This window comes from Pholcus phalangioides, unplaced genomic scaffold (assembly GCF_987345545.1).
Source record: "Pholcus phalangioides strain wild (caught in Gottingen) unplaced genomic scaffold, Ppha-v1.0 ptg000015l_1, whole genome shotgun sequence".
NCBI classification, from domain to species: Eukaryota; Metazoa; Arthropoda; class Arachnida; order Araneae; family Pholcidae; genus Pholcus; species Pholcus phalangioides.
Window position 1 is genome coordinate 40561845 of NW_028301608.1, and position 24825 is coordinate 40586669.

General features: G+C 35.6%; 2 protein-coding genes across 2 annotated transcripts; one reads left to right on the plus strand and one right to left on the minus strand.

Annotated features, from left to right (window-relative positions):
- The first annotated feature begins 2590 nt into the window (after nucleotides 1-2590).
- On the plus strand, nucleotides 2591-23826 carry LOC149076019 (retinol dehydrogenase 12-like). Its single transcript, XM_089243544.1, has 7 exons — nucleotides 2591-2676; nucleotides 6220-6438; nucleotides 9048-9287; nucleotides 9935-10027; nucleotides 10714-10902; nucleotides 23410-23522; nucleotides 23639-23826. Exons 2-7 carry the CDS (start codon nucleotides 6237-6239, stop codon nucleotides 23819-23821), a joined length of 1020 nt encoding a protein of 339 aa, XP_089099670.1. The 5' UTR covers nucleotides 2591-2676; nucleotides 6220-6236; the 3' UTR covers nucleotides 23822-23826.
- On the minus strand, nucleotides 13702-19238 carry LOC149076020 (uncharacterized). Its single transcript, XM_089245481.1, has 2 exons — nucleotides 19005-19238; nucleotides 13702-14586 (listed from the first exon to the last, which is right to left on the minus strand). Exons 1-2 carry the CDS (start codon nucleotides 19135-19137, stop codon nucleotides 13907-13909), a joined length of 813 nt encoding a protein of 270 aa, XP_089101607.1. The 5' UTR covers nucleotides 19138-19238; the 3' UTR covers nucleotides 13702-13906.
- Nucleotides 23827-24825: the final 999 nt, after the last annotated feature.

Consider the following 24825-nt stretch of genomic DNA (forward strand, 5'->3'; position numbering starts at 1 on the left):
CATACGCTCTTAGGAGGTAATATTCTATCAGCTTTTATAGTGGTGATATCGCATACGATAGGTATGAGTTCGAGTCCCCGTAGTGGCCTTATAGCCAGTTTTGTTTTGTATATCTTATATTTACAAATGGGGGGGGGGCATATTTCTCTACATATATGTCGCCATCTGGTGTCCTTGATGTTATTTACGCGCCATTTGCGACTTGCTGTCGGCTATACACTTGAAGGGGGAAATATTTTCTATGCTTGTATAGCGTAGTGATAGTGCACTCGTCCAGCATATGAGAGGGCGTGGATGCGAGTTCCCGTAGAGGCAGAAGTGATTTTTTTCTTTCATCAGTATTTCTACGTATAGCCAGTTTTCCGCATATCCTGTACAGCCAATCATTGCATATTGTGGCTTTTGATATTCGCGTTAATTTTGAACGTTTTTCATTTTAATATTTTTTTTGTTAAATTTTCTCTTATTTGTTTTGCATACGATTTTGTATTGTCTGACAATTTCATTGTGCGTTTTTTTTTCTTTCTTTGTCTTATCATTACATATAGCTATATGTATAGCTCTCGAATCTATTCTAGCTGGAAAAATCTTCAAATAACGTATAGATCCATATACAATATTCATTTTGCACAAGGAGCTATATATAAATATATGAAATAAAAAATATTTTTATATAGTCTTCTCTCTCTACTTACTTACAACTTATGATTAAAAATCTTTTATACAGGGTGTCCTCTAAGTGCTAATGCGGCCTTTATCTCATCAACCGTCTGTCGTAGTGCAGGCATCTTCAACCCGTTGCTCCCCGAAGTACCCAGAGTGTTCTGTGGTCTTGTCCGATTTCGTGCTCGCGAGCACTCGGTCAACGTTCCAATTAAGCACCTTGTGCAAATTGCATTCAAATATTGAAATCATCCTGATTTCATGTCACACTTGTCGTGAGGGTGCTCCTCTTTTAACGATGGGTTCAGGCAGTGCTCGTGACTAGAAAAAGGTTGAAGACCTCTGTCATAGAGGTATGGTTTCAATTTAAAAAATGCTCAAAATGTGTTCAAAAATTATCCTGTACCAGTTTTGAGAGTGAAAATACAGTGTGTCGAGAAATAGAAAATTTAAATTTTTAAACAGTGCCTCTGTCCTCTAACTAGACGCATAGACTAAAGATATATACTATTATTACTCTATGATCAGAAAGTTGTTGTCCTGTCTTTTTCCGAGTCCAACAAAAGAGAGAGAAAGGACAGCACAAATTAGGAAAAGCAATGTTTTCCGTTAGATTTTGCCATTATTTCCCAAATTTATATCCTGATTTTTGAATTAAAATGCATTAGTGAATATTGCACTTAGAAACATTGAATTTTTTCTGTTGGCTTCAGGAGATACAGGGTAACAACTTTCTAATTGGAAGTTAGAGAACGGGTGGACCGTATAAAAATGTTTTTTTTTTTTTGACACACTGTATTTCCATTCTTAAAATTAGTACAGGGTAATTTTTGAACGCCTTTTGAGCATTTTTTAAATTGGAATTATACCTCTTCGAAGGACAAAACAAAGTAAAGACGATTATTATGCACAGATGTGGCAAATTTCTACAACTTACATCCGACTTTAAGGCCGGTAATAGGCCGGCATTACAATATAAAAGTTTGGTAAAAGTACTTTTATAAAAGTTAAAAAATTCAACCAATAAGAGCATTGGTAACATTCTAGCAAATGCAATCGATCACCTTATTGGTTGAATTTTTCGAGTTTTACCAAAGAGCTTTTACAAAACTTTTATAGTGTAATTCCAGCCCTACACTATAAAAGTATGATAAAAATTCTTTTATGAAACTTGAAAAATCTAACCAACAAGAGCACATCTGTTACATTCATAGATGAGCTGATCCTCTTATTGATTGCATTTTTCAAGTTTTATAAACGAACTTTTATCAAAGTTTTATAGTGTAATGTTGGTCTAAGGCCAGTATTACCCTATAAAAGTTTCATAATAAAGTTCATTGATAAAACTTGAAAAATGCAACCAATAAGGGCATCGGTTGCATTTGCTCGAATGTATGAGCTCGAATTTGCTCGAATATGAGCTTTATTGGTTGGATTTTTTGAGTTTTATAAAAGCGATTTTATCAAACTTTTATAGTGTAACCCCGGCCTAAGGCTGGTATTACACTATAAACGTTTTGTAAAAGCTCTTTGATAAAACTCGAAGAATTCAACCAATAATATCACCGGTTGCAGTTGCTCGAATGTAACCTCTGAGCTTTATTGGTTGTATTTTTCCAGTTTTGTAAAATATCTTTTATCAAACTGTTATAGCGTAATCCACTATAAAAGTTCTAGACAAGTTTTACAAAAATGAAATTTCGTAACACTTTTACAGTGTAATCCCGGCCTCACTGCATTTCCTTCTAATTGATTTCTGGTGGATTTCTGATAAAAGACTCAAAAGAGGGCGACCCGTTCCCCCAGATGTTTTGGATTCCTGTTCGTTTTTATTCTGTCCCCGCGACCGACTATAAGGCGCCATTGAACGTGGGGTCATCGCAGGTGTTTTTTTTTTGTAAGGGGAAATATTTCCCCCCGGTAAACCCCACTGGAAATATTCAGGTGTTCGTAAACCTCCGAGTAGTTCAGAGATTCAAAAACATCGCATCGACTTTTCTTCCTGACGTTGTGGTGAGTTTTGTTCGACTGATATCTCCTCTTTTTCTTAAAAACTGATGAATTAATTTCATTTCGTAAAATACTAAAATATTCATCACAAAATATTTTAAAATTTGTTTTACCTGAATACAATGTGTCCCGTAAGTCCTAATTTGACCTTTATCACATCAACCGTTCGTCAGAGGGGTATGGTTTAAATTTGAAAAATGCTCAAAATGTGTTCAGAAATCACTCTGTACCAGTTTTGAAGCAAAATAAAACAATTTTAAATTTTTATATGGGAAACCCCCTGTCTTAAAAAAATCCAATTAGAAAGTTGTTGCCCTTTCTCCCCTAGAACTTTAGCCGCTGTGGTGGTCGAGTGGTCATAGTGACGGACTTGCAGGTTCGATCTCCAGCGTCGTCTCACTGGTGGTCGGTTGAAGCAGGTTTTCTGTAGTTCTCAAATTCGAGGAGCAAGTTTGAGCCTATCTCCCCGTTGAATATTCTCGCTACAGAGAGCAATAAACCTTTATTCAATCACTACACTTCACTCGTAGTTAGAAAAACTCATGCCAGATGGCGGCACTGCACATAACAAGCGTTACGCAGAAACGAACGTCACGTCAGGTTCACAACACGTACAAGCACATTTCAACATGTACCAATTCGTTAGAAGTTCCGCAGAGGAATGTATGGTTTAGTTGTGTCTCTCCTGAGGCCGACAAAGAAAATTCCACGTTTCAAGTGTGATATTCGCTGAGATACTTGAATTCAAAATCGGAGAAAAATTATGCAATGCCAACATTAACTACTACTACTACTAAATTATTATGCTGTGATAAATGAGGGAAAGAAGCGTTGTCCATTAGCTTATGTAGTCCTTTCCCAACTTTCCTCCGATTTTTGAATTCAAATATGTCATCGAATATTGCACTTACAATATTTTTTTATAGAAGAGACAGGGAAACAACTATTTAAGTGGGTTCTTTAGGAAATGTTGCCCATATAAGAATTTATTTTGTGTGTCGCAAAAAATAAATATGTATTTTCACTCTTAAACTTGGTGCAGAATGGTTTTTAAACACATTTTGAGCATTTTTTAAACATGAACCATATCTCTACGAAAAACGATTGATGTGATGAAGGCAATTAAGACTTACAGGACACCCTTTACAAACGTGAATCTCAAAACAAATACCTAATTTTTGTGTGATACTCTGAGATATACGCGCGTTTTTTAAACTCTCTTCTGCGTTTGCGCAACGCTTAGTTTAAAATACAATTTCAAATAATTTTCATTCAAATTCTAGTATGGAATAAGCACGTTTAGAAATCAAAAGGTCTACTGAGTGCCACAATATTTTTAAACATTTGTTTACTAAGGAATTTTATTTTTTATGACTTTTCAGAAATGAAATTTTTTTGGAAATTTCATCCCGATCTCGGATTTCGATTTTTTTCTTACATCACCATGCATAGATATATTCTTTTTTTAAAATACGAAAAAAATAGCTATTTCCAAAATTTTATTTTCGTTAAATGATACATTATCGAAATTAATTACTCTAATAAAATTACAAATTATTTTAATCGAAAAACTATTTTAATCCAATAGTTAATAATTAAGTAATTATAACTATTAAATTATTATAATTATTAAATAATTATTAGGAGTCAGTTTATAATGGCTAATTTATTCATTAAAAACGGACTTTGAATTCGTAAAAGTAAGAAATGAAAGCGTTTACAAGAGTATTTCGGATTTTATCAACTCGCCTTGGTAAAACCTAGGTTTTATCAGTCTCTTCGGGCTTTTACCGTAAGAAACCATAATTTCTTTCTCAAGTATATCTACGATAGAACCTCAAATATAGATACAATTTCTTCTATTCAACTCCAAAAACAAATAAATGCCTTGTTCAAAAAAAGGTATAAACTACTGACGACCAGCCACCTGTAACAAATTAGGAAAAAAATTATCAGACCTTAGGTGGGCATTACACTATAAAAGTTTGATAAAATCCTTCTCATAAAGCGTAAAAAATCCAACCAATAAAGCTCATAGGTTACATTCGAGCAAATGCAACCGATAATCTTATTGGTTGAATTTTTCAAAATTTATAAAAGGACTTTTATAAAACTGTTACAGTGTAATACTGGAATTCTGTAATGAATTTTGAAACGGTTATTGAAAATATGAATAACCACACAAGACAAAATTTGAAATGCTTTTAAAAAAGTGAAATAAATCAAGAGCGTGCTGTGTTTATTGTATACAGAAATTTTTCTCTACGCTCTAGGACGGACCAAGTGCGTCCCCTGTGTTGTCTTTCACTTGAATTAGTATTTTTGTTTTGTATTGTATGGTACGGTGTCTGTGTTGTGTTAAAATAATAAGAAAAAAAATTGCAATTTGGTCACAAGTTGAAAAAGCGGTCCAATGAATGGGCCATTGTCAGAAGTCTTCAATGAATGACTCGCTGGCAACGTGTGACCCCAGAAACTTTTTTCCGTGGAGAGCCGACCATTTTTTCATTAAAAAAACTATTTTACACAAGACAGTTGAATTTGACAAAAAAAAAAGAAGATAAATTTAATGCAGTCAAACCTCCGTTTAAGAACGTCTCATACCTTTCAACTCGTGAAAACTATGCTCTGGTAGAAACATCATTAAAAATACCATATTATTGTTATTATTTCATTATAATTACATTAGAATTAATTAATAAAAATTAAATTAATTTATAGTGAAACGTCATAATGAGGGACTCCCACAGGAACAGATTTTTTGTTCCTTTTATGGAGGTTTTATGGGAAAAAAGTACATAAGGTTCTGTTCAAAAGGACACGCAACAGGACATTCGTCCCTTAAATAGAGATGCCCCGAAAACGCAGGCTTGACAGGATAAAAAATGATCCCGGAATTACTGAAGGAAATAATTTAAGAATAAATAAAAGAAATAGAGTCATACTAATAGTAATAGTAATTTAAGTAATAGTAATTTAAGTAATAGTAATTTAAGTAATAGTAATTTAAGTAATAGTAATTTAAGTAATAGTAATTTAAGTAATGGTAATTACAGTAATTTAAGTAATGGTAATTACAGTAATTTAAGTAATGGTAATTACAGTAATTTAAGTAATAGTAATTTTAGTAATTTAAGTAATTTAAGTAATAGTAATATAAGTACTAATAATTTTCTAAATCGGTGAAAGGAATAATTCCAGAAATACTCAAAAAAATATTTCAGAATAAATAAAATAAAAAAAAGAAGTAATTTCAGAAATAAATCTAAATCGTGAAATAAATAATTAATTTTTCAAATCAGTGAAAGAAATAATTAATTTCATGAATCGGTGAAAGAAACAACTTCAGAATTAATTAAAATTCTTATTTACTGTTAAAAAATGAATCCTATTTAGAAAGCCTTATTTAACTCGAGAAAATCCACATTCTCTTCGAAATGCAAAAAAATTGTCCTTTCGTTGTTTTACCCTTCATTCAATATTCGAGTTCCGTATTGAACATTATTTTCTACTTTTAATTTAAATTCTTTTGTCTCCAAATTTTAGTGTTTCATCGCTCTATAATGAGAGGTCTTATGGAAATCGATCCTAGTGCCGGTTCAGAGGATTCATCGTTCTTCTGGCAGCAATTCATTTGTGTTATCGTGTGCTTGGTGATATCATTTCTTGTTCTCATAAGGCTGTACTGCAGGTTGACGTTGAGAAAGTGTCGCTGTGCCACAGACATGACTGGAAAAACTGTCATAATCACTGGGTCGAACACGGGTATGATTCAACGACCAAAAAATATAACTATTATTTTAATGAAAGGATACTTGTTATGAGTAACTGTTCCTAAAACCATGGTAGCGTATTCGAATTTAAAAAATTAATTTTTAATGATGCCACTAGAATGAAATTTGTTTTTCGTAAATCAGTAATATATCAGTAATACAGGGTGTCCCATAAATTCGTGAATAGTTTAAAAAAAATTATAGAAATTGAAGAAATTGCTGTACAGTATTTGAATGCGGTTTGCGAAAAAGTTATACTCAAGGAAGAGAGATTTTCCCCTCTTTTTTTTTTTTACAGAAGCAAATCACTGTGCAAATAAGAGTTTCATAAAATCCAGTATGTACATTATTTGAAGCTCATTACTGAAATTTACTGTCGCTGGCACTTGTATAAGGTTTCATTCTGATGTTGACATTGATGGATAAAGCACTATTGGCGAAGTTGTTTTGTCTCAGCCACAAATCACCGGATGAAGCTTTATGGACGTTCCGGACACAGATTATATTGAAGAAAGGTTCGAGTTCAATCAGGTCAATATGGGGGAGCGTGCAGCGGCCTCTATTGACAGAAATTTGACTGATTTTTTTTTTTTTTTTACCAAAGAAATAATCCCCTTTCGGGAGAAAAACTTTTTCGCAAACCGCAGTATTCAAATACAATCAATTGGCGGTAAGTCGAACTACGATAACTCGGACGTGTTTAAGTCGAAGTTTTCGTCGAAGTGTGTGTGCGTGTGTGCTCCATAAATTCGTAAATAGTTTAAAAAAGCATAAAAATCGAAGGAATTGGTGTATACTTGAATACGGTTTACGTAAAAGTTATTCTCACGAAGAGACAATTTTTGGTACAGGAAAAAAATAATTAGTTCAACTTTTTTCTATGGAGGGCACTACACGAAAGATTATCAAAAATGATTGGACCAGAACCTTTCTTCAATCTCTTCTGCGTCTAAAATGTTCACCAATAGTGCGTTATCCACCAATGCCAACATCACAATGAAAACTATATGTTCGTGCCAGTAACAGGGAAATTCAGAAATGAGCTGTTAATCGTACCCTCTGCATTTTATAGGATTTTTGATTTGCGTATTTCCAGAGATTTGCTCTCGTACATCAACCTCCATCAACAAAAAAATCCCCTGTCGTGAGAATAACTTCAAATACAATCAGACTGCAAACTGCATTCAAATATTCTTTCAATTTTGTGAAACCGCAGTCGACGCTCGTTATAACGACCCCATCGTCCTGCGGAAAACAGACGTTGTAATGGTATATCGAATGTAAGTCGTTATATCGAAAAGGAAAACATATAGGATAGTCGTTATATGTAAACATTATGGACTTATTCTACAAGTAGCTACAATGTAATCACTACAACGTGGGGTCATTATTAAGATCGTTGACTGCGTTTACTAATTTATGGAACACTCTATACATTTACATTATAATCCATTTCTTTTCTTCTCAATTTTAGAGGAAAAACTTCATAGATCGATAAGAATTATTATTATTTTTTTTTTTTGGAATTTGATTTGCGTCATAATGAAGTATTTTTCAGAGTCGTATCAGAAAAAGTGACTTGAAGGGTCGTGACACCCCTCAAGAAAATGGCCGAATATGAAAATTTTTCGTAGAAACGTCGCGTAATTTTTATTCAGAGTGAAAAAAAAAGCGACTACCGTATATACTCGTGTATAAGCCGAGTTTTTTTGTGGAAAAATTCTTTCCTCAAGTGGGGGGGTCGGCTTATACTCGGGTCAGTTTTTGATGAGAGAATATCGACCCCCGAATTATTGGTATGGGATATGTTCAAACCCCACAGAACCGATACTGTCAAAGCCAAGGTAAAGAAATCGAAAACATCATTGGCTTTGATACCAGGTGGGCTAACGTCGTTTGCACAGTCTTTAGATGTGAGCATCAAAAAGCCTCTCAAAGACTATTTGAGGAATTTGTGGATCGAATGAATGAGTTCCGATGATCAAGAAGCTAGAAAAAGTGGTGCCTTGAAGAAACCTGACATTGGCCTAGTGTGCCAATGGGTACATGAGGCGTGGAATTCTGTTTCCGCTGATTCTTCAAAAAGTGTTGCATCAGCAATGCGATGGACGGAACTGAAGATGATATCCTCTTTGAAAATGACAATGGCAATGACAGCCCAGATGAGGATAAAAACAAAGATGCGCCGCACCCTGTGAGGATCTGATGAATTACGATGAGTTTGGAGACTCAGGTGAAACGGATTAAAAAGTTTGAACCATTTTCTGCAGTAAATTTCCGCAAGAGCTATTCATTTTCTATGAAAATATAAGAATTTTTTTTCCTCTATAATACACGGGTTTTTAATTTATTACTGTTTTGGTGGTCCCGAAGGGGGGGGGGTCGGCTTATACAGGAGTATATACGGTAAGTATCTCTGTTTAATAGAAATAAAAAAAGATTGGTGTGTGTGTGTGTGTGTCTGCCCCCCCCCCCCCATATTTTTGATAAGGGAGGTGTCCACACTTCCGGGATCGCAAAAAATTTCGCGATTCTCTTTATTTAAACACTTTCTAAATTAGTATTGAATCTTCTCTAACAATCCAATGTTTTCGTTTTCAGGTATAGGGAAATGCACGGCTATGGAACTTGCGAGAAAAGGTGCCCGTGTTATAATGGCCTGCCGTAACAGGCAGAAAGGCCAGAAAGCACTCGAGGAAATCGTCTCGATAACAGGAAATCATGACGTCGTATTGAAAGATCTCGATTTATGTTCTTTTGCTTCCATCAGAGCATTTGCCGAAGATATCCTAAATCATGAGGAAAAAATCAATTTGCTAATTAATAATGCTGGAGCTATAGGTAAGAAATTCAATGTTTATTGGCTTCATTACATCCTACGTTAATTTATTATTATTCATATACTGTTGATTGCATGGGGACCATGAAAATTTTATAATCAATATTCGTAACAACCTATAAGCAGTCAAAGTGCAAATTCAATAGAATGAATCAGCTTATCCGAAAAAAAGAGTAGTACTACTACTACTACTAATGCACCACACATGCACCTCGTCCACATTCCTCTGCGGAACTTCTAAGGAATTGGTACATGTTGGAATGTGCGTGCCCATATTGTAAACCTCATGTGAAGCTTGTTTCTGTACAATGCTTGTTATAACATTGTGCATTAGCAGCTTGCCATCTGCCACCTATTTTTCGAACTTTTAGTGAAGTGTACTGACTGAAGATTTTACAGTTGTAGGCCTGTTGCTCTCTGTGGTAGACTTTTCAACGGGGAGATCGGCGAAAAAGGGAGTTGTCACCCATTAAGTTGAGATTTCAAGAATATACCATGGAATGAATATAGTACATTCTCTTTAACTTTCACCAAAATTGAGGGAAAAAAATTATTGATACTTGTAGAAAAAAATATTCACTGTATCGCCAGCACTTGAAGTGAAGTATAATGTTTTTGCTCTCTCTCTCTCTCTCTTCCCCGCCATCAGGTGGTACTCAACGTGAACTGACTGACGACGGATGTGAAATGACAATGCAGTCAAACCATCTCGGCCATTTTCTGTTGACTTCACTTCTACTGGGTGAGTAAATCAATCAATAAATAACCAATCATTTCAAAGCTTCTTATTCTCAATGAGCAGAAGATTCTCCCCCCTCCCCCCAACTAAGAACATTAACTGAAAAGTGTATATAATTTAAATATATATATATATAGCATTAAAGTTGAATGCCACAAATAGCATCTTGAAAACTGATAATTTGATTTTGAAAAAATAATCATGGACCACAAAATCTCCCGGATAGTAATTCCAATTTGATTTACAACTGGCTAGCTATTCAACTTTTCCTTCATCAACTAAGGACCTTGGCGAAAAACACAAATCTGGCTTATAAGTAAATCTCTATGTATTTCATGCCCTTATTTGCCACGGCAAACGCTTGCTGTAACTCATACTAAAGACAGTCAAATAGAGCATTAGAGAGAGAGAGAGAGACATTTTTAATTGCCAGGCAGTGTATTTTCCCCAGCATTTTTTATGTTGATCATCCATCACTTGAATGTAATAAATTTGGAGTCTCATCTACGCACCCCGATATACGAGTGAAGGTCATAAATTTGTTTTAAAATAATTAATTTTTAATCCAATTTATACCAAATTTCTCTTTCCATTGCTACACACATGCATTAGATTGAAACAAATCTTTAAAAAAGTTTCGGGATTTACTTATATATTTTATTTATGATAGCTGATTTTTCTGTAACTAGATATTCTGAAAAGAAGTGCTCCTAGCCGCATAATAAACGTTTCCTCAGATGCACACTGGATAGCAAAGTTGCGTACAAATGATCTGAACTACGACGAAAGTGGTTACAACTATATCATGGCATACGCAAACTCCAAAGCAGCCAACATTCTTTTCACTCGAGAGTTGTCTAAACGACTTAAAGGAACAGGTAATTTCCTAATCTTCTATTCATTAATTACAGGAGAGCATGACAAAGTGACCACCCAGCTGAAGCGTCTATAACCCCAAAAAACGGGACAGACCTATTGAAAATTGGATATAACTTTGGAGGAGATGTTAAAAAAATTGAAAGATCTTTATTCCTCATCCTCTGATGATGCAGCACGTAAGTCGTTTCACTCATTCAATTGTCAGGAAGCCGAATTTTTGTGCTGTGTTTTGGGCAAATTTCATATTTTCGTCGTTAAAATGAAACATTTCATTGTGACTTGGCGCAATGGCAAGTAACATTACAAATGTGGCGTCTTTTATGGGAGGAGAAAAACAAGCGAAACGGAACTTTTTTTTCCGAGTAAAAATTCTTTGGGACTATATCTTTTTCTCTCACATAGGGATATTTTGCAATTACGTTAGAAATCCGGGAGTCTGGGGGACATTAGAAATTCGGAAGACTTCACAACTATGGTGTTAGTATGATGTTAAAACCAGGCCTGGACAGATCTAAACAAATTTACATGCCTGGTCGGGCATGTAATTCAAAAAAAATACATACCCGAAAAACATTGCTTAGTTTTAATTTTGAACAATTTTTTTTTCCACGCAATCAAAACGAATGTGCTGCTTGCTATCTATTGGTGAAAATATGCATATAATGTTGAAAATAAGAGCATTGCACTACACATAATGCAATCAATAAGCGTATAAGTTACACGCGCGAATGTAACCAATAATTGGCTTATTGGTTGGTTTTTTCAAGTTTTGTAAAAGAAATTTTCCACATGGACCAATTTTGGACAATTTTACCAGAGTTTTGATCAGTGATGGCCACATAGTCTAAGGCTGGAATTACACTTATTTACTACCAATGAGTAGCATATCGGATACCTTCATGCATTATAATATAACACTTATCTTATGTTTGTAGATATACACACACGCAAGCGAGCGAATACAACCGATACTCATTGGTTGCATTTGTCTAATTTTGTAAAAGAACTTTCATAAAACTTTTATAGTGTGGAATAACGAAATTTCCTTTTTTAATAATGTTTTCGCCACACATTCAAAACAAATGTGTTTGCCATCTATTGATGAAAATACTTACCGAAGAATTTAAATGAGAAATAAATATATTTTTATTTCTCATTTATTTGAACTCTCAAAATTTCCCATAAACAATGAAAAAAATTCCCCTTAATTTTCGGAATTCTTACATGCCTCGGGCAATACATTTGTTTTGTTCCCCAATTACTAGCTGATGGTGAACGACTTGATATTTTAGAATTGATACTGATACGTTCCATTCTATTGTCGGAAAAAACAATCAAATATCGTATATTGAAAAAAATATATAGTGAATTCACACATTCTCTCTCTCTCAGTAACACATTTTTCTGTAGGGCCGGGATTACACTATAAAAGTTTAATAAAAGTTATTTTTTTAAAACGAGAAAGCCTATTGGATTTTATATTATGATAACCAACAAGGTGGCTGATTTTTTCTCCTTCAAGTTTTGTAAAAGATCTGTCATCCAACTTTTATAGTGTTTATTTTATCCCGGCCTAGTAAGTTTTGCATATTTAGTATTATTTTTAACAACTTCGCGTACTGGCTTTTAGCAACAAATTTGGATGATCTGTATTGGAAGCATCGGAGATAAAACTTGTTTCTTGTTCGCATGTTAGGCCGGGATTTCATTGTAGAAGTTCTAAAAAGTTCTTTTATAACACTTTAAAAATTCAACCAATTAACTTATAGGTTGCATTTTTCATATAGTGTAATACTGGCCTTAGGGAGGGGGCGAAAAATTAGGTCGGGATCACACCATAAAAGTTTTGTGAAAGTGGATAATTACAACTAATAAACTGATCGATTGCATTTGCTTGAATGTAACCGATCAGCTTATTGGTTGTATTTCAAGTTTTATAAAAGCTTGATAAAAGTTATTTTACAAAATTTGAAGAAAAAAAAAATAGGCCTATTGTGGTTGATTTTTTCCAGTTTTATCGAAGAGCTTTTACGAAACTTTTATGGTGTAATGCCGGCCTTAGTGACTGTAGATATTTCACTCTCATCCTCTACCCCAGTGATTCCCAATGTGGGCGTTAACGTCCCTTGGGGGCGATAGAAAGTTCCAGGGGGGCGGTAGAAGCTACGAGTATAACATAGGATCCTATGGGTTAGATTGCGTTGGACGGGGGGGGGGGGGCGATGGGAGAAAAAAATTTCTGAAGGGGGTGATGGGACAAAAAAGGTTGAGAAACTATGCTTTACCCTATTTGTTCTTTCTCTCTCATAAATATATAGTAGAAAGATACATTATACACATATATGCGACGAGAAAAATCACCAAATAGCAGTATATAATGAACGGGAGAGGAAAAAAGAAAATAGCTTTTCCATTCATATTGCAACAATAAAGCTCTACTATGATGAGAAAAGAGGTAAAAAAAAAAAGGAAAAGCTGAAATGAATTACTTCCATTTGCGCTTGGACGAGATATCTCGTCCGCGATCGTTCGGGGATAAAAATTTCCTCTTTAAAAACATATTCCGTAATCAAAAACATGAGCCACTTCTCTATTTTTGGCATATCAGCCAAACAAAGGTATTTGTACTTACTTAGTTGATTTTAATCCTTGTGCACACTTTCTTCAATTGTGGTGTTTGGGGGGGGGGGGGTAAAAATAAGCAAAAAATAATTTTATCACCTCATATTTACTGTACTCAAAATGACGAAAATTGTAAAGTAATGAAAAAGCGTATTGAAGGAAACAAATACATGTAATAAATTTTACAAAAATTGTATTTAATTAAGCTGTGTCAACTAAATTATATAGAATTAGGTTCGTATTTATAGCTGCCATTGTTGACACATATTGTAACCCCCCAAAATTGTTGACACATATTGCAACCCCCCAAAATTGTTGACACATATTGTAACCCCCCAAAATGGTTGACACCAGCAAATACCTTCTTGGTGGCTCAAATTGCTAAGGCGTGTGAGCGACGAGCAGAGTTTCTTGGTTCGCATATCCGAAAGCAAATTCTTCAACAACGTCTTGGATTCGGTTCCTGAAGCGCAGTTTTAAATTTGGCGGGATTTCATTCACATAAGACATTAAACTCTTGAAAAACATCAAATCTTCATTATCAGTCTCTCTTTGCACCACATGCTGCATTAATTGCATTGTTTGTTCTTGGATCTCCAGTATCATCTCATTACAATTGCAGTCGGTAGCAAGACACTTTCTTTTTGGTGCTTTCTGGCTCTCAGAATCAATGTTGTGTCCGGTAATGTTGCTTTTCATCTGACCGACTGTGATTTCTGGCTGCTCAGAAACAATGCTGTATCCGATAATATTGTTATTAATCCGGCCGACAATGATGTCTGATTGCTCAGACTCATTTCCCATGGTGTCTTCGTGCACGGCATCGTCTTCTCGACTTTGCTTTTCATCGTCTTCACTAATAACAACTTTTTCAACTTTTTTGGTCTTAAAACTATTTGACGACGTTCGAGGTTTTACAACGTCTTTCAAAAATTTCAATGATCTGTAATACGGCCATTTTGGATCGCTCAGCGCCTTCCCTGTTTGAGAGGATTTTGCTTTTCCCGCTTCAACACAAAATTGGTCTCTAAGATATTTCCATTTTTTCCGTAGAACACCCTCTGAAAAAAAAAATGAAAAAAAAGAATATTAATTCTAGAGTTATGCCATATTTGATTGCGACGCGGCCCTAAAGCCATGCGCTTGAATTCTACAGTTATATATATAAAGGGGTCGGAATGGGCAGTGGCGTCGGAGCCGGAGCGGTAATTTATGGCGTGGGTCTGAGCACCCGCTGAATTAAAATAAAATGAATTAAATGAATAATGCTGGTCATAAAAATGAAATCTGGTTAAATTTTTGAAATTAAGTATGTGAATTGGTAGCAAGAAATATTTAGCCAGGTAGGCGCCCTCAGAAAAATCCCTTTCGTAAGGGGACCCCCCATGAGTCTCTTAAAACGGCCCCGCGTAAGTCACAGATCACTCTAGCGACCCGCAACACAGTTCCGGATCATTTAAGTGGCACGTGGTACTGTTCCATATCACTCAAGCGGTCCACGGCCAGAAGCGGATTAAGGTCGGTTATTGAGGCCCCGGGTGCAGAAGACTTCCCCAGCACGACCCAACCCACTCGGGTAAAAGGCTTATATCCCGAGAGGGACAGAGCCTGGGTCGTGTCTGGTCTGTCGGGTGCTGAAGAAACTATTGTGCCTCTTGAATTATAAAAAAAATTTAAAAAGTTTGGATTTTTTTTTCTGCTTTCCCCCACCCCCCTTCACAAGTCTGGGCCTGGGCGATACCCGGTGCGCGAGCCGTTAAAGCCACCTCTTTCCACCGCATGTTTTTTCCACATGTTGCACATTCCAAGATCCCTTGAGTGACCCCAGGCGCAGTTCCAGATCACTTAAGCGGCCCAAGTCACATTTAAATATCATCTGAGTGGCCCGCTTCAGGACATTAATTATATATATTGTGAGCCATAGGCAGAGATAGACTTGGATATCTGGGGGGGGGGGGGGCACGATGATGATGATGATGATGTCAATTCATATATACAGATATATACATTAGATCAGTCGACTCCACCTTTGAAACTGGGCCCCCCCCCCCCGTATCTCCGCCCATATTGTGGGCTGAAATAGAAGTGCATGGCACATTTAAAAAAAAAGTGAATCGGACGAGAAAATGATCGTCATGGTCAAGATTTTCGTTTTAGGAGAGGAAAAAATATGCAGTACAGTCGAATCCTGTTATAACGAACTCCACGACACCGTAGAAATCACTTCGTTATAACGATATTTCGTTATAAAGGAATTCCAGGTTATTTATAAATGTCCCTACGTAAACTTATCTGAGGGATTAGAAAAGTGTTCGTTAAAATGAGATTTTCGCTATAACAGTATTCGTTAAAACGTGATTCGACTGTAGTTCAAAATCTCTACAACAAGGCCAGACACAAATTGAGACGCGTAGAGCGCGCACGACTCGACAAAGCACAGCACGCTCTATATTTGCGTCTAAGCACAGCACGCTCTATTGCAACCAAAAGAGATCGAGACACCCAGCTACGCTTGGCTGGTCGCGTTACACAGTTACCGAGACGCAGTTTCTCGTGTCCCACGTACGTGATTTGGCAGGTGTTTATGAGCAATCCGAAAAATAGTCCTAGGATACAGCTCGAATTTCCCTATTCTCGTTTGAAATATTCTGCTTGATATCAACGATATTTGCATAAATACAGATTATCAATTATTTCTTTCATTATTATTCAGGAATAATTTTCATTAAAATAATGAACTTTTATTAGTAGTAGCCTCTACTGGAATTTTCTCACTCATTGGTTTTGACTTTTTATCAGTTCTAAATTTTCACTCATTATGGGATCATTTCATTGTTTCTGTGTCCGAACTTGTAAATGAACTTAACCTCCTCCCTCTCTCCACTATTAGTCTCATTTTTCGATTAACCTCGTTAGAGTCGAATCCCGTTTTAACGAATACCATTATAGCGAAAATCTCGTTTTAGCGAACACACATCAGATAAGATCATTTTAATCTCCCAGATACGTTTACATAGAAATAATGTAAAAACCTGGGACTCCTTTATAACGAAGTGATTTCCACGGTCTCTTGGAGTTCGTTATAACGGAATTCGACTGTATAAGATTTTCCATGGTCATTTCAACTTTAATACTTCTGGTATCCTGGCCAAACCGCCCTACAACTCCAGAAGACTTGATCATTCCCTTAAAATAAAACCTATTTTTGCTTCTACTCTTTGACTTCTTTAAATACAGCGTCTTTCGTCATACTATTGGTCTAGAACTAACTCCCAAGCTCTATTGTCGCGAATCCCCAACTATCACTAGTTTTCTGTCCAATATCAAACAATATCTTTGTCATTTTCAATCGTATCCTCTTGTATAGGCCCCAGGACCAACAAAATATTGTACAAATAAATAATTTTTTTATTCATTCCGTGTGATTATACATTTATCACTCTCATTTTTGTGAGATATGACAATTGTGTTGTTTGCTGCTGTGGTGGTCGAGTGGTCATAGTGACGGACTCGCATCGCGGGGACCCGGGTTCGAGCCCCACCGTCACCACAGTGGTGGTCGGCTGAAGTTGGTTTTCTGTGGTTCCCAACTTCAAGGCGCAAATGCGAGTCGATCTCCCCGTTAAAAAGTCTCGCCACAGAGAGCAACAGTCCTACATACAGTACAAGTATTCAGTCATTACACTTCACTTCTGAGATATAGATGGCAGCACTGAAAAATCATACACAACACTAGATACGCACTCAGACTGTTAGGTACACATACTTACACTTCCGGCACAACTCACTAGGTAGTAAATTGCCCATGGCGATAGACCTGGGTTGTGCTCGGCTTGAAAAAAAAAATTTGTGTTGTTCACGTTTTTTAACACAATGGTTTTCAAACCTTCATCAACCGCGGCTCCCTTGCCCGATTCATGGGGCATCTGCGGCTCCCCCACACTAGTTTAGCCCTTTAAGCGACATATAAGAAATCACTAAAACCCTCTTTAAAATGCCATATCTTTTTTGATGAAGTAGGCTTTCTTCCGATTTTCAGCAGGTGGAAACTAATGGGACATAGAGAAAAATTTTCCCCTGAGAAATCGTTTTTACAAAATACACGGGCCTGTCAATGCTATGATAAGAGGCTTTTATGGAGACGAGGTATCTCGTCATTGCCATCTCGTCACGCAGCGTGCCTCTTAGGGTCGTTATGCAAAATGAGTGTACATTTCTTTGTGGGGACCCCCAATTTGGTTTGGAGCCCTGGGGCAGAACCCCGGTTGCCCTAGTCTACGGGCCTGTCCTTGACAATTGCAGAATGAATCGGGCGTTCTGCGACTTTTATCTATGAAAAGTCACAAGTCTATGTCGTCAATTATATACATAATCGCGCAACTCGTGTTCTGCGACTTGTCGCTCGACAATCCAAGTGACTTGTTGCGCGATTTTGTACATGAGTGTGCACATGGCCTAATTTCCTCTTTTTTTTCTTTGATGCGGTATGGTGAACTTAAGTATGAAAGTACAATTTTTATTTGAACCAATATGGATATTACTAATATCAATTGCACAGGTGAATAATTTTTCATTCAATTAGAATCGAATCATCAAGCCTGAATGTAGATCATATGTTGAGGAAACGCTGGTGTAGTAGATATTTTCATTTATAAAAGAATCATTTTTCACAGCATAAATCACACAAATCCCCAAGAAGCCGCGAAGCATACTTTGAAAAACACTGCATTATGGGATTATTTTTCATTCATTTCGGAATTTTCATTTTTGATCATGAATTTTTAAAAATTCTGTATATTATGAATTTTTAAAAATTCTGTATATTATGAATTTTTAAAAATTCTGTATATTATGAATTTTTATGAATCCTGAATTTTTATAAATTCTTGATTTTTCAGAATTGTTATCGATTTTTTAATTTTTATAAATCCTGACCTAAATTTTTAATAATCCAGAATTTTCATCAAAAATTTCAATTCATTCTGAGATTACTTTCATTAATTCTGGATATTTACATTCTTCTCCGCAATTATTATTTTTTAATAGCGAAAAAAATTTCCTTTAATTTTGAAATCACTAGATCAGATTCCCAACGTGGGCGTTAACGGCCCCCTGGGGGGGGGGGGTGATGGAATGTTCCATGGGGGCGGTAGAAGCTACGGGCATAACATAATTCATCACTACACGTGGGGTGTGTTGACGTCATCGCGATCGCGCCAGGTGATCTCCTAAGCAAGCAGCGACATTCGCGCCAAACCTTATATGAGAGAAATGCATGGGATGCCACAGACCCACAACACGTGCACTCGAGGGTCAAATTAATGTTTTGAACATTTTTATCGTGCCCATTTGAACAAATTAATTCGCCATAAAAAAAAAAAATTGTGTGTAAAAAGCCGATTTGTGTATTATGCAAAAAAATAAAATAAAAACGAAGTATAATTTACCATACCCCATTTGGTAATAACCAAATATTTACCTTCAACGCCGATTTCCTCCGATATCTCGCTCCAACAGGCATCAACCACGTTCCTGTTCGAGTACTCCTTCAACCGCTTGTCCCAAATTTGTGGTTTCGAACGAATTTTACTGATCAATAAATCAGTATTCATCGCTCGCAATCTAGTCCGACAAACGCAGAATCTGAGGCAAGAATGAACAAGTTTTTTCCAGTGAAAACCGGTCTGACTCAGACAGCCGGCACGCCGGAAGCGGGGCGACGGCGCACTATGCGCATGTGCAGTCGAGAAGAAAAAAAAATTCGCTCGGATCGGCGGCGACTCGGCCGTCGGAATTGAAGATGGGTAAAGAACATCGAGAGTAAGGATGGTATTACACTATAAAACTTTGATAAAAATTCTTTTATAAAACTTGAAAAATGTAACCAATAAACACGTTGCATTCAAGCGAACTTAACTGATCCGCCTATTGGTTGCATTTTTCAAGTTTTATAAACGAACTTTTATAAAACTTTTAAAGTGTAATCCCGGCCTAATATAAGCTCGATGGTAAAGGGAGATTAGTTAACTGCATGAAAAGCAGAGAAATAAAGAACTGTCAAGAAAATTACCTGGAATTTGAATTAAATATATTTTTTCCCTCTTCAACGAAATGCAGGGTCCCATTCGTAAATAGTCGGAACCCTGATATAACGAACTCAAATTCAACGAATTCTTTTGACGATTTTCTGAAACTCTGATGAAAATTAAGATCAACCCCCCCCCCCCCTATAAAACGAATAAAACTGTCGATATAACAAATTTTCGTCATTTAAGACCACAATCTGAAAACTTCCCCGGATTTGAAATTCATCCCAGCTTAGGAAGGTTACTTCCGGCCGTATTCCCCAACACAGCTTAAACTGCAATCGCAGGTGAAAGGATTGAAGATCGAAACGAATTGGTTGAATTGAGGATTTTAACCAATCCGTGTCCATCACTAATCCTTTAACCTGCGATTGCAGTTTAAACTGTGTTGCTGTCTTGCCCAGAACCGCCCTTAGGGTTTGTGCATCGGACCCAGCGCTCGGTATCCTGGAGCAGTGGCCCTTATGCTGAGACCTTTTTCAGGCCCCTTATAACGTGAAAAAACAAAAAATTCGAAGATTCTGAATTTTCATATTTTTTGGATTCAATTTCTGAATTTTCCTTATTTCTGGAATTATCACTTCAATTAATTGTGAATTTTACGCGATCCTGGAATTATTTCAGGTCATTAATCCAGCATTTCCATTGATACTGAAATAAGTTCTTTCAATTATTTTTAAAATTCATCAAGTCCAAAAAATTTCGTGTTGCGGGAATTGTTTCTCTTATTTTACTGTGTAGTTTAAAATTACTTCAGTACTGAATTTTTTCATCGATTTTTCTGTTAATTTAACCATTTGTGTGTTCAAAATTTTTTTGTATGAGTATTTCTCAGCATGTTTTTTCTGTCAACTTCTTCAGAGTGTGAGAGCATTTCACACAAATACTTCTGCCTTCAGTTTGACCACATAAAATCTTCACCTAATTTACAATAGAAAAATCAAGGGACATTTTTGTCCCTTGATATTGAAGTGCAAATAAATATTTGCACTTCAATATCTGCAACAAATTTTATTTGGCTAATTATAATATATACAGTAAAATCTTAATAAGTCGTCACCTCAAGTTATTGAAAAATTATGACAGCTTAAGCAGAGTGCCATCAGTTTCAATGTGCAATGTTGTGGAAATCGTATAAATTTAAAGTAATGTGAAATTTATTAAAGTATGAATCAAAATAACAATATTAATAAAATTTGCAGATTGCGAAAGAGTAAATAGCATTTTTTTACCTTTTTTTATCTCTTATTACTTGAATTATTGTGGTAAAACGTACTGTACACTTTGATTTATACTAGTAATTTTTAATTTGGGCTAACAGAGCAACTGTTAGTCTAAAGCTATAAGCAGCTTTTCTTCATAATAGAACTCTATATTTCACATTAATTTTACATAGACATCAAATTTAATTTTTTAGTGTTTGAATTCTTCATCAGTAGTTCATGATACAACTACAAAGTAATCTTGAACACTTTTGATTTGGTGGAGGGGCCCTGGGCAGGGAAAAGTAAACAGAAGACCTCAACACTTGGGAAAGAATGTCTAATTTTTTTCAACAAAGATATTGTTTAAATTTCAAGCCCTAAATTAGTAGAGCCCATGCTTTCTATGATTATTTATTATCTGTGCCCGTTGCACATTGACTTGATTAATTTGATTCTTCGATTTACATAATTTTTGATTTCCTTGCACTATGTGTAATCTTTGATGTATCAATAAATTTTTGTTTTGCTGGAGAGACCCTGGGGGGCAAAAGTGCTTACATTGCTTCTTGCGACACGAGCCTGGGTGTCTCACGGTTTCTCCAGTTGAGCCCATGCAGAAATGAGATCTAGCTTGAACGTTCCAAAAACCTTAGTCGCCAAATGAACTTTACCAAGCGTAACTTTTGTTACTTAAACTGTTCCGTCTGGGTATATAGGATTTTATGGCGACGTTTAAGCATATGGCAATGCTGTTAACAAGCTCTTTTTTTAATGGGAGCCATAAAAATAGTCTGTTCCACTTTCTCAAATTTTTTCATAGTGGCAAGTTAACCGAAATTAGCAACAAGTAAACAGGGGTATAATAACATTGTTGTCTATGAGAGGTGGAAGGGCCTGAAGAAAAATGACGACTTAACCAGAGTGACGACTTAACAAGGTTTTACTGTATTTAAAAAAAAGAAAACACAAGCAAGATAATATCAGGAGTGTTGGTCGCCCTGTTTGAGGTGTTTTGTGAATTTTATAAACTATTGCACACTGCCTTAGAAAAAAAAATTGTTTGGTACCTGGAATTCTCAACTGATTTTTTTAATGATACCATAGAGCCCACTTATAAATCAGATGTTACAAATTATCATTTATAATGACTTTTTTCCATCCTAGTATACCTGAAATACCAAAACAATGTTGAAAATATCGTTTATAACAAATTGCCATATTTATGAATACTATCAGTTTCACTTTTAAAGATTCAGTGTACCTAAATTATGAAATATTTTGCAATGCAACTAACTCACTGACTAGTGATTGAGTTAAGAGCCAAACGATACTACTGGATAAGAAAAAGTGGCTCATGAGAGAAAACATGGTCATTGGCAAAATGTCATTCGTGAATCCTTGGTCGGATGAGACAGAATTACCTTGCCTGTTGCATATAAAACTAGGGTTAATGAAACAGTTTATGAAAGCTCTTGATCAGGATAGTGTTTGCTTTGCATAGACAAAAAATACCTGGAAAGTACAGATGATGCTTAAAGCTCAAATTTATGATTGTCCTCAAATCACTCTCATAAACAATCCTTATTTCATGGATTCAGTGAATGAGTGAAAAGCATGGACCTTATTCATTCTTTTTGTTAAGACCTTTCTGCACAACCAGAAGGCTGAAAACTATGTTGAACTAGTTAACAGCATGCTTAATAACTTCAGAGACCTCAGTTGTAATGTGAGCATAAAGGTTCAATTACTTGCTCAGATATTTAAACCATTTCCCTGAAAATCTTGGCAAAACTAATGAAGCTGAAGGTAAACAATTTCACCAAGACATAAAGGTAATGGAGGACTGATACAAAGGCAAACGGGACACTCACATGATGGCAGATTACGGTTGGAATCTGCAAAGAGACTGCGCGCGTATACAAAGTCCTCTCAAGAATTTCAAGAAAAAGAAGCTTTTGGAGTGGAGCAGAATAAATTTTTCTTTGGTTTTTATATTTAATTCTCGTTTCTGATTTAAAATTAAGCTGTTGTAAATTTACAGAAGTGTTGCTGAACTTTTTTTCCAATTAATTAAAATTTTTTACAAAGGAAAGGGTTTTTTTTAACTTAACGCCTATATCATAAGCCAAATTTAATGAGCTAACTAACTGTTCCTCTAAGTGAATTGTGGCTCGGCTCCTAGGGAATTGCCAACCTCTACCAATGTCTGACGAGCTGTTAATATTGATGCTTGTGCTGTTTGTACTTTTAGTTGTTTTTGAAAGCCTCAGATAAACCATGACTGGAGCTTTGCATAGAATTAAGTTTGAGAACCACTGTGTTAATGTAAATAACACAACTGTCACATCACAAACAAGAGGATGACAGGCAAAAACTAATATCATGTTTGTTTTCAGTACATGTGAAATATACATAAAATTGGTTTTAAAAAAAAAATCTCCTGGTACCAAAGTATGTGTTTGGCTGTTATTGTTGTTAATCGGGTTCAATCAATGTATGTGTATTCAGTTCAAATCAGTAATTTTTGTTCTCACAATTACTCCTTGTGCATATTGATGACTCTAATTGAATTATACTTTGCTTCTTCCTTTAGGTGTTACTGTGAACAGTTTACATCCAGGAGTAGTTAAATCAGAACTCTTTAGAAACAACTCAGGAATATTAACGAGCATCTTGATTACATCAGTAATGCTTCTCTGTGGGAAAGTAAGTACACTCCTGGTTTTTTTGATTTCAATATTTTGGAAAACAAAGTTATTGAAGAAAGAAAAAAACCATAATCTAGCATTAGATGTTTAATTAGATTCGTTTATTTCTTTCAGTCTTCTCTTGAAGGTGCGCAAACCACAATTCATTTAGCTATATCACCCTCCTTAGAAGATATTTCAGGAAAATATTTTGCAAACTGCAAGCAGAGTAGGATGGCTTGCTGGCTTAAAAAATCTGCAGAAGATTTGTGGAAAGTTAGCGAAAAATTAGTCGGAATAAAACCAATTGTTATTTAATGTTATTCAATCAGCTGAACAATTGTACTCATTTACTGATTTGCTTTTTTATGTGTACTTATTGTATTATATTCAAAACAAATTGAACATCTGCGTTAACTATACATTCAATTGTTCAGTAGCATACCTTTTAAAACCTTATATCGGGTTCAAACTGACTGCACAGCGCCATTCCAAACAAACATTAGTTTGGAGTAGCACAGCCCTGGACGTACACGAACAAGCCATTTTTTTTTCTGTACCAACATCCGATGGATCTCGCTCATCTTTGTCTGATGCACAATGTTGTTCAGTTTGCCATCAAAATCACCTTGGCTTTAGTGAACTGTTCCTCAAAACCAGTTTGTGTGGACCCAGCTTTAGAAACGTAATTAATACACGATCTGTGAAAACTCGTATGAAGTTACCTATCACAGTGGAACTTTTGACCAAGAAAAAATATCGTAGAGAGGCTATTGTTACACTGAGAGGTAACACATTATCATGTTGCCACACTTTATACTGTTGTTGGCATCTCTTATGAATTGGTGTTATTACTACCATAAAATACATTAAAAGGATTTATTCTTAACAAAAAATTATAATTACAAAAATTCAGTTAGCTGTTCCCCACTGTAAAGTAGTTTACTACCAACACTTTTGTGTACCAGAGAAAGCAACTTCATTAACCGCTGATGAAATCTTAAACGATCCGCTCCCCAGTGAAAAATCAAGAGTTTTTGTCATTTTATTTAGACAGTCGATCCAGGCTAAGTCAAAAAAAACATTGAAAATACTTCATACCACCCAAATTTTGTATTAAGTGGCAAAACAATGATTCGATTATTAAAATATTTAATTTGTATTGAGCCATGAGCCAGTCTGTCTTACTTCTCAACAGCATGAACAAGATATCGCCTGCTCAAAACTCATTTTGGTAATGACAAGCTTAGGGAGTTTTTAATGATTGCATTACTCTCAAGCAATATTTTGCCAACACCAACCTACCAATTAACTGCCACTAG

Coding starts and splice junctions, on each gene's coding strand:
- LOC149076019 (XM_089243544.1), top strand. CDS start 6,237: ATGAGAGGTCTTATGGAAATCGATCCTAGTGCCGGTTCAGAGGATTCA. Junction 9,288..9,934: donor TAATAATGCTGGAGCTATAG/GTAAGAAATTCA, acceptor CCCCGCCATCAG/GTGGTACTCAACGTGAACTG. Junction 10,903..23,409: donor TAAACGACTTAAAGGAACAG/GTAATTTCCTAA, acceptor TTCTTCCTTTAG/GTGTTACTGTGAACAGTTTA.
- LOC149076020 (XM_089245481.1), bottom strand. CDS start 19,137: ATGAATACTGATTTATTGATCAGTAAAATTCGTTCGAAACCACAAATT. Junction 14,587..19,004: donor GGAGGAAATCGGCGTTGAAG/GTAAATATTTGG, acceptor TTTTTTTTTCAG/AGGGTGTTCTACGGAAAAAA.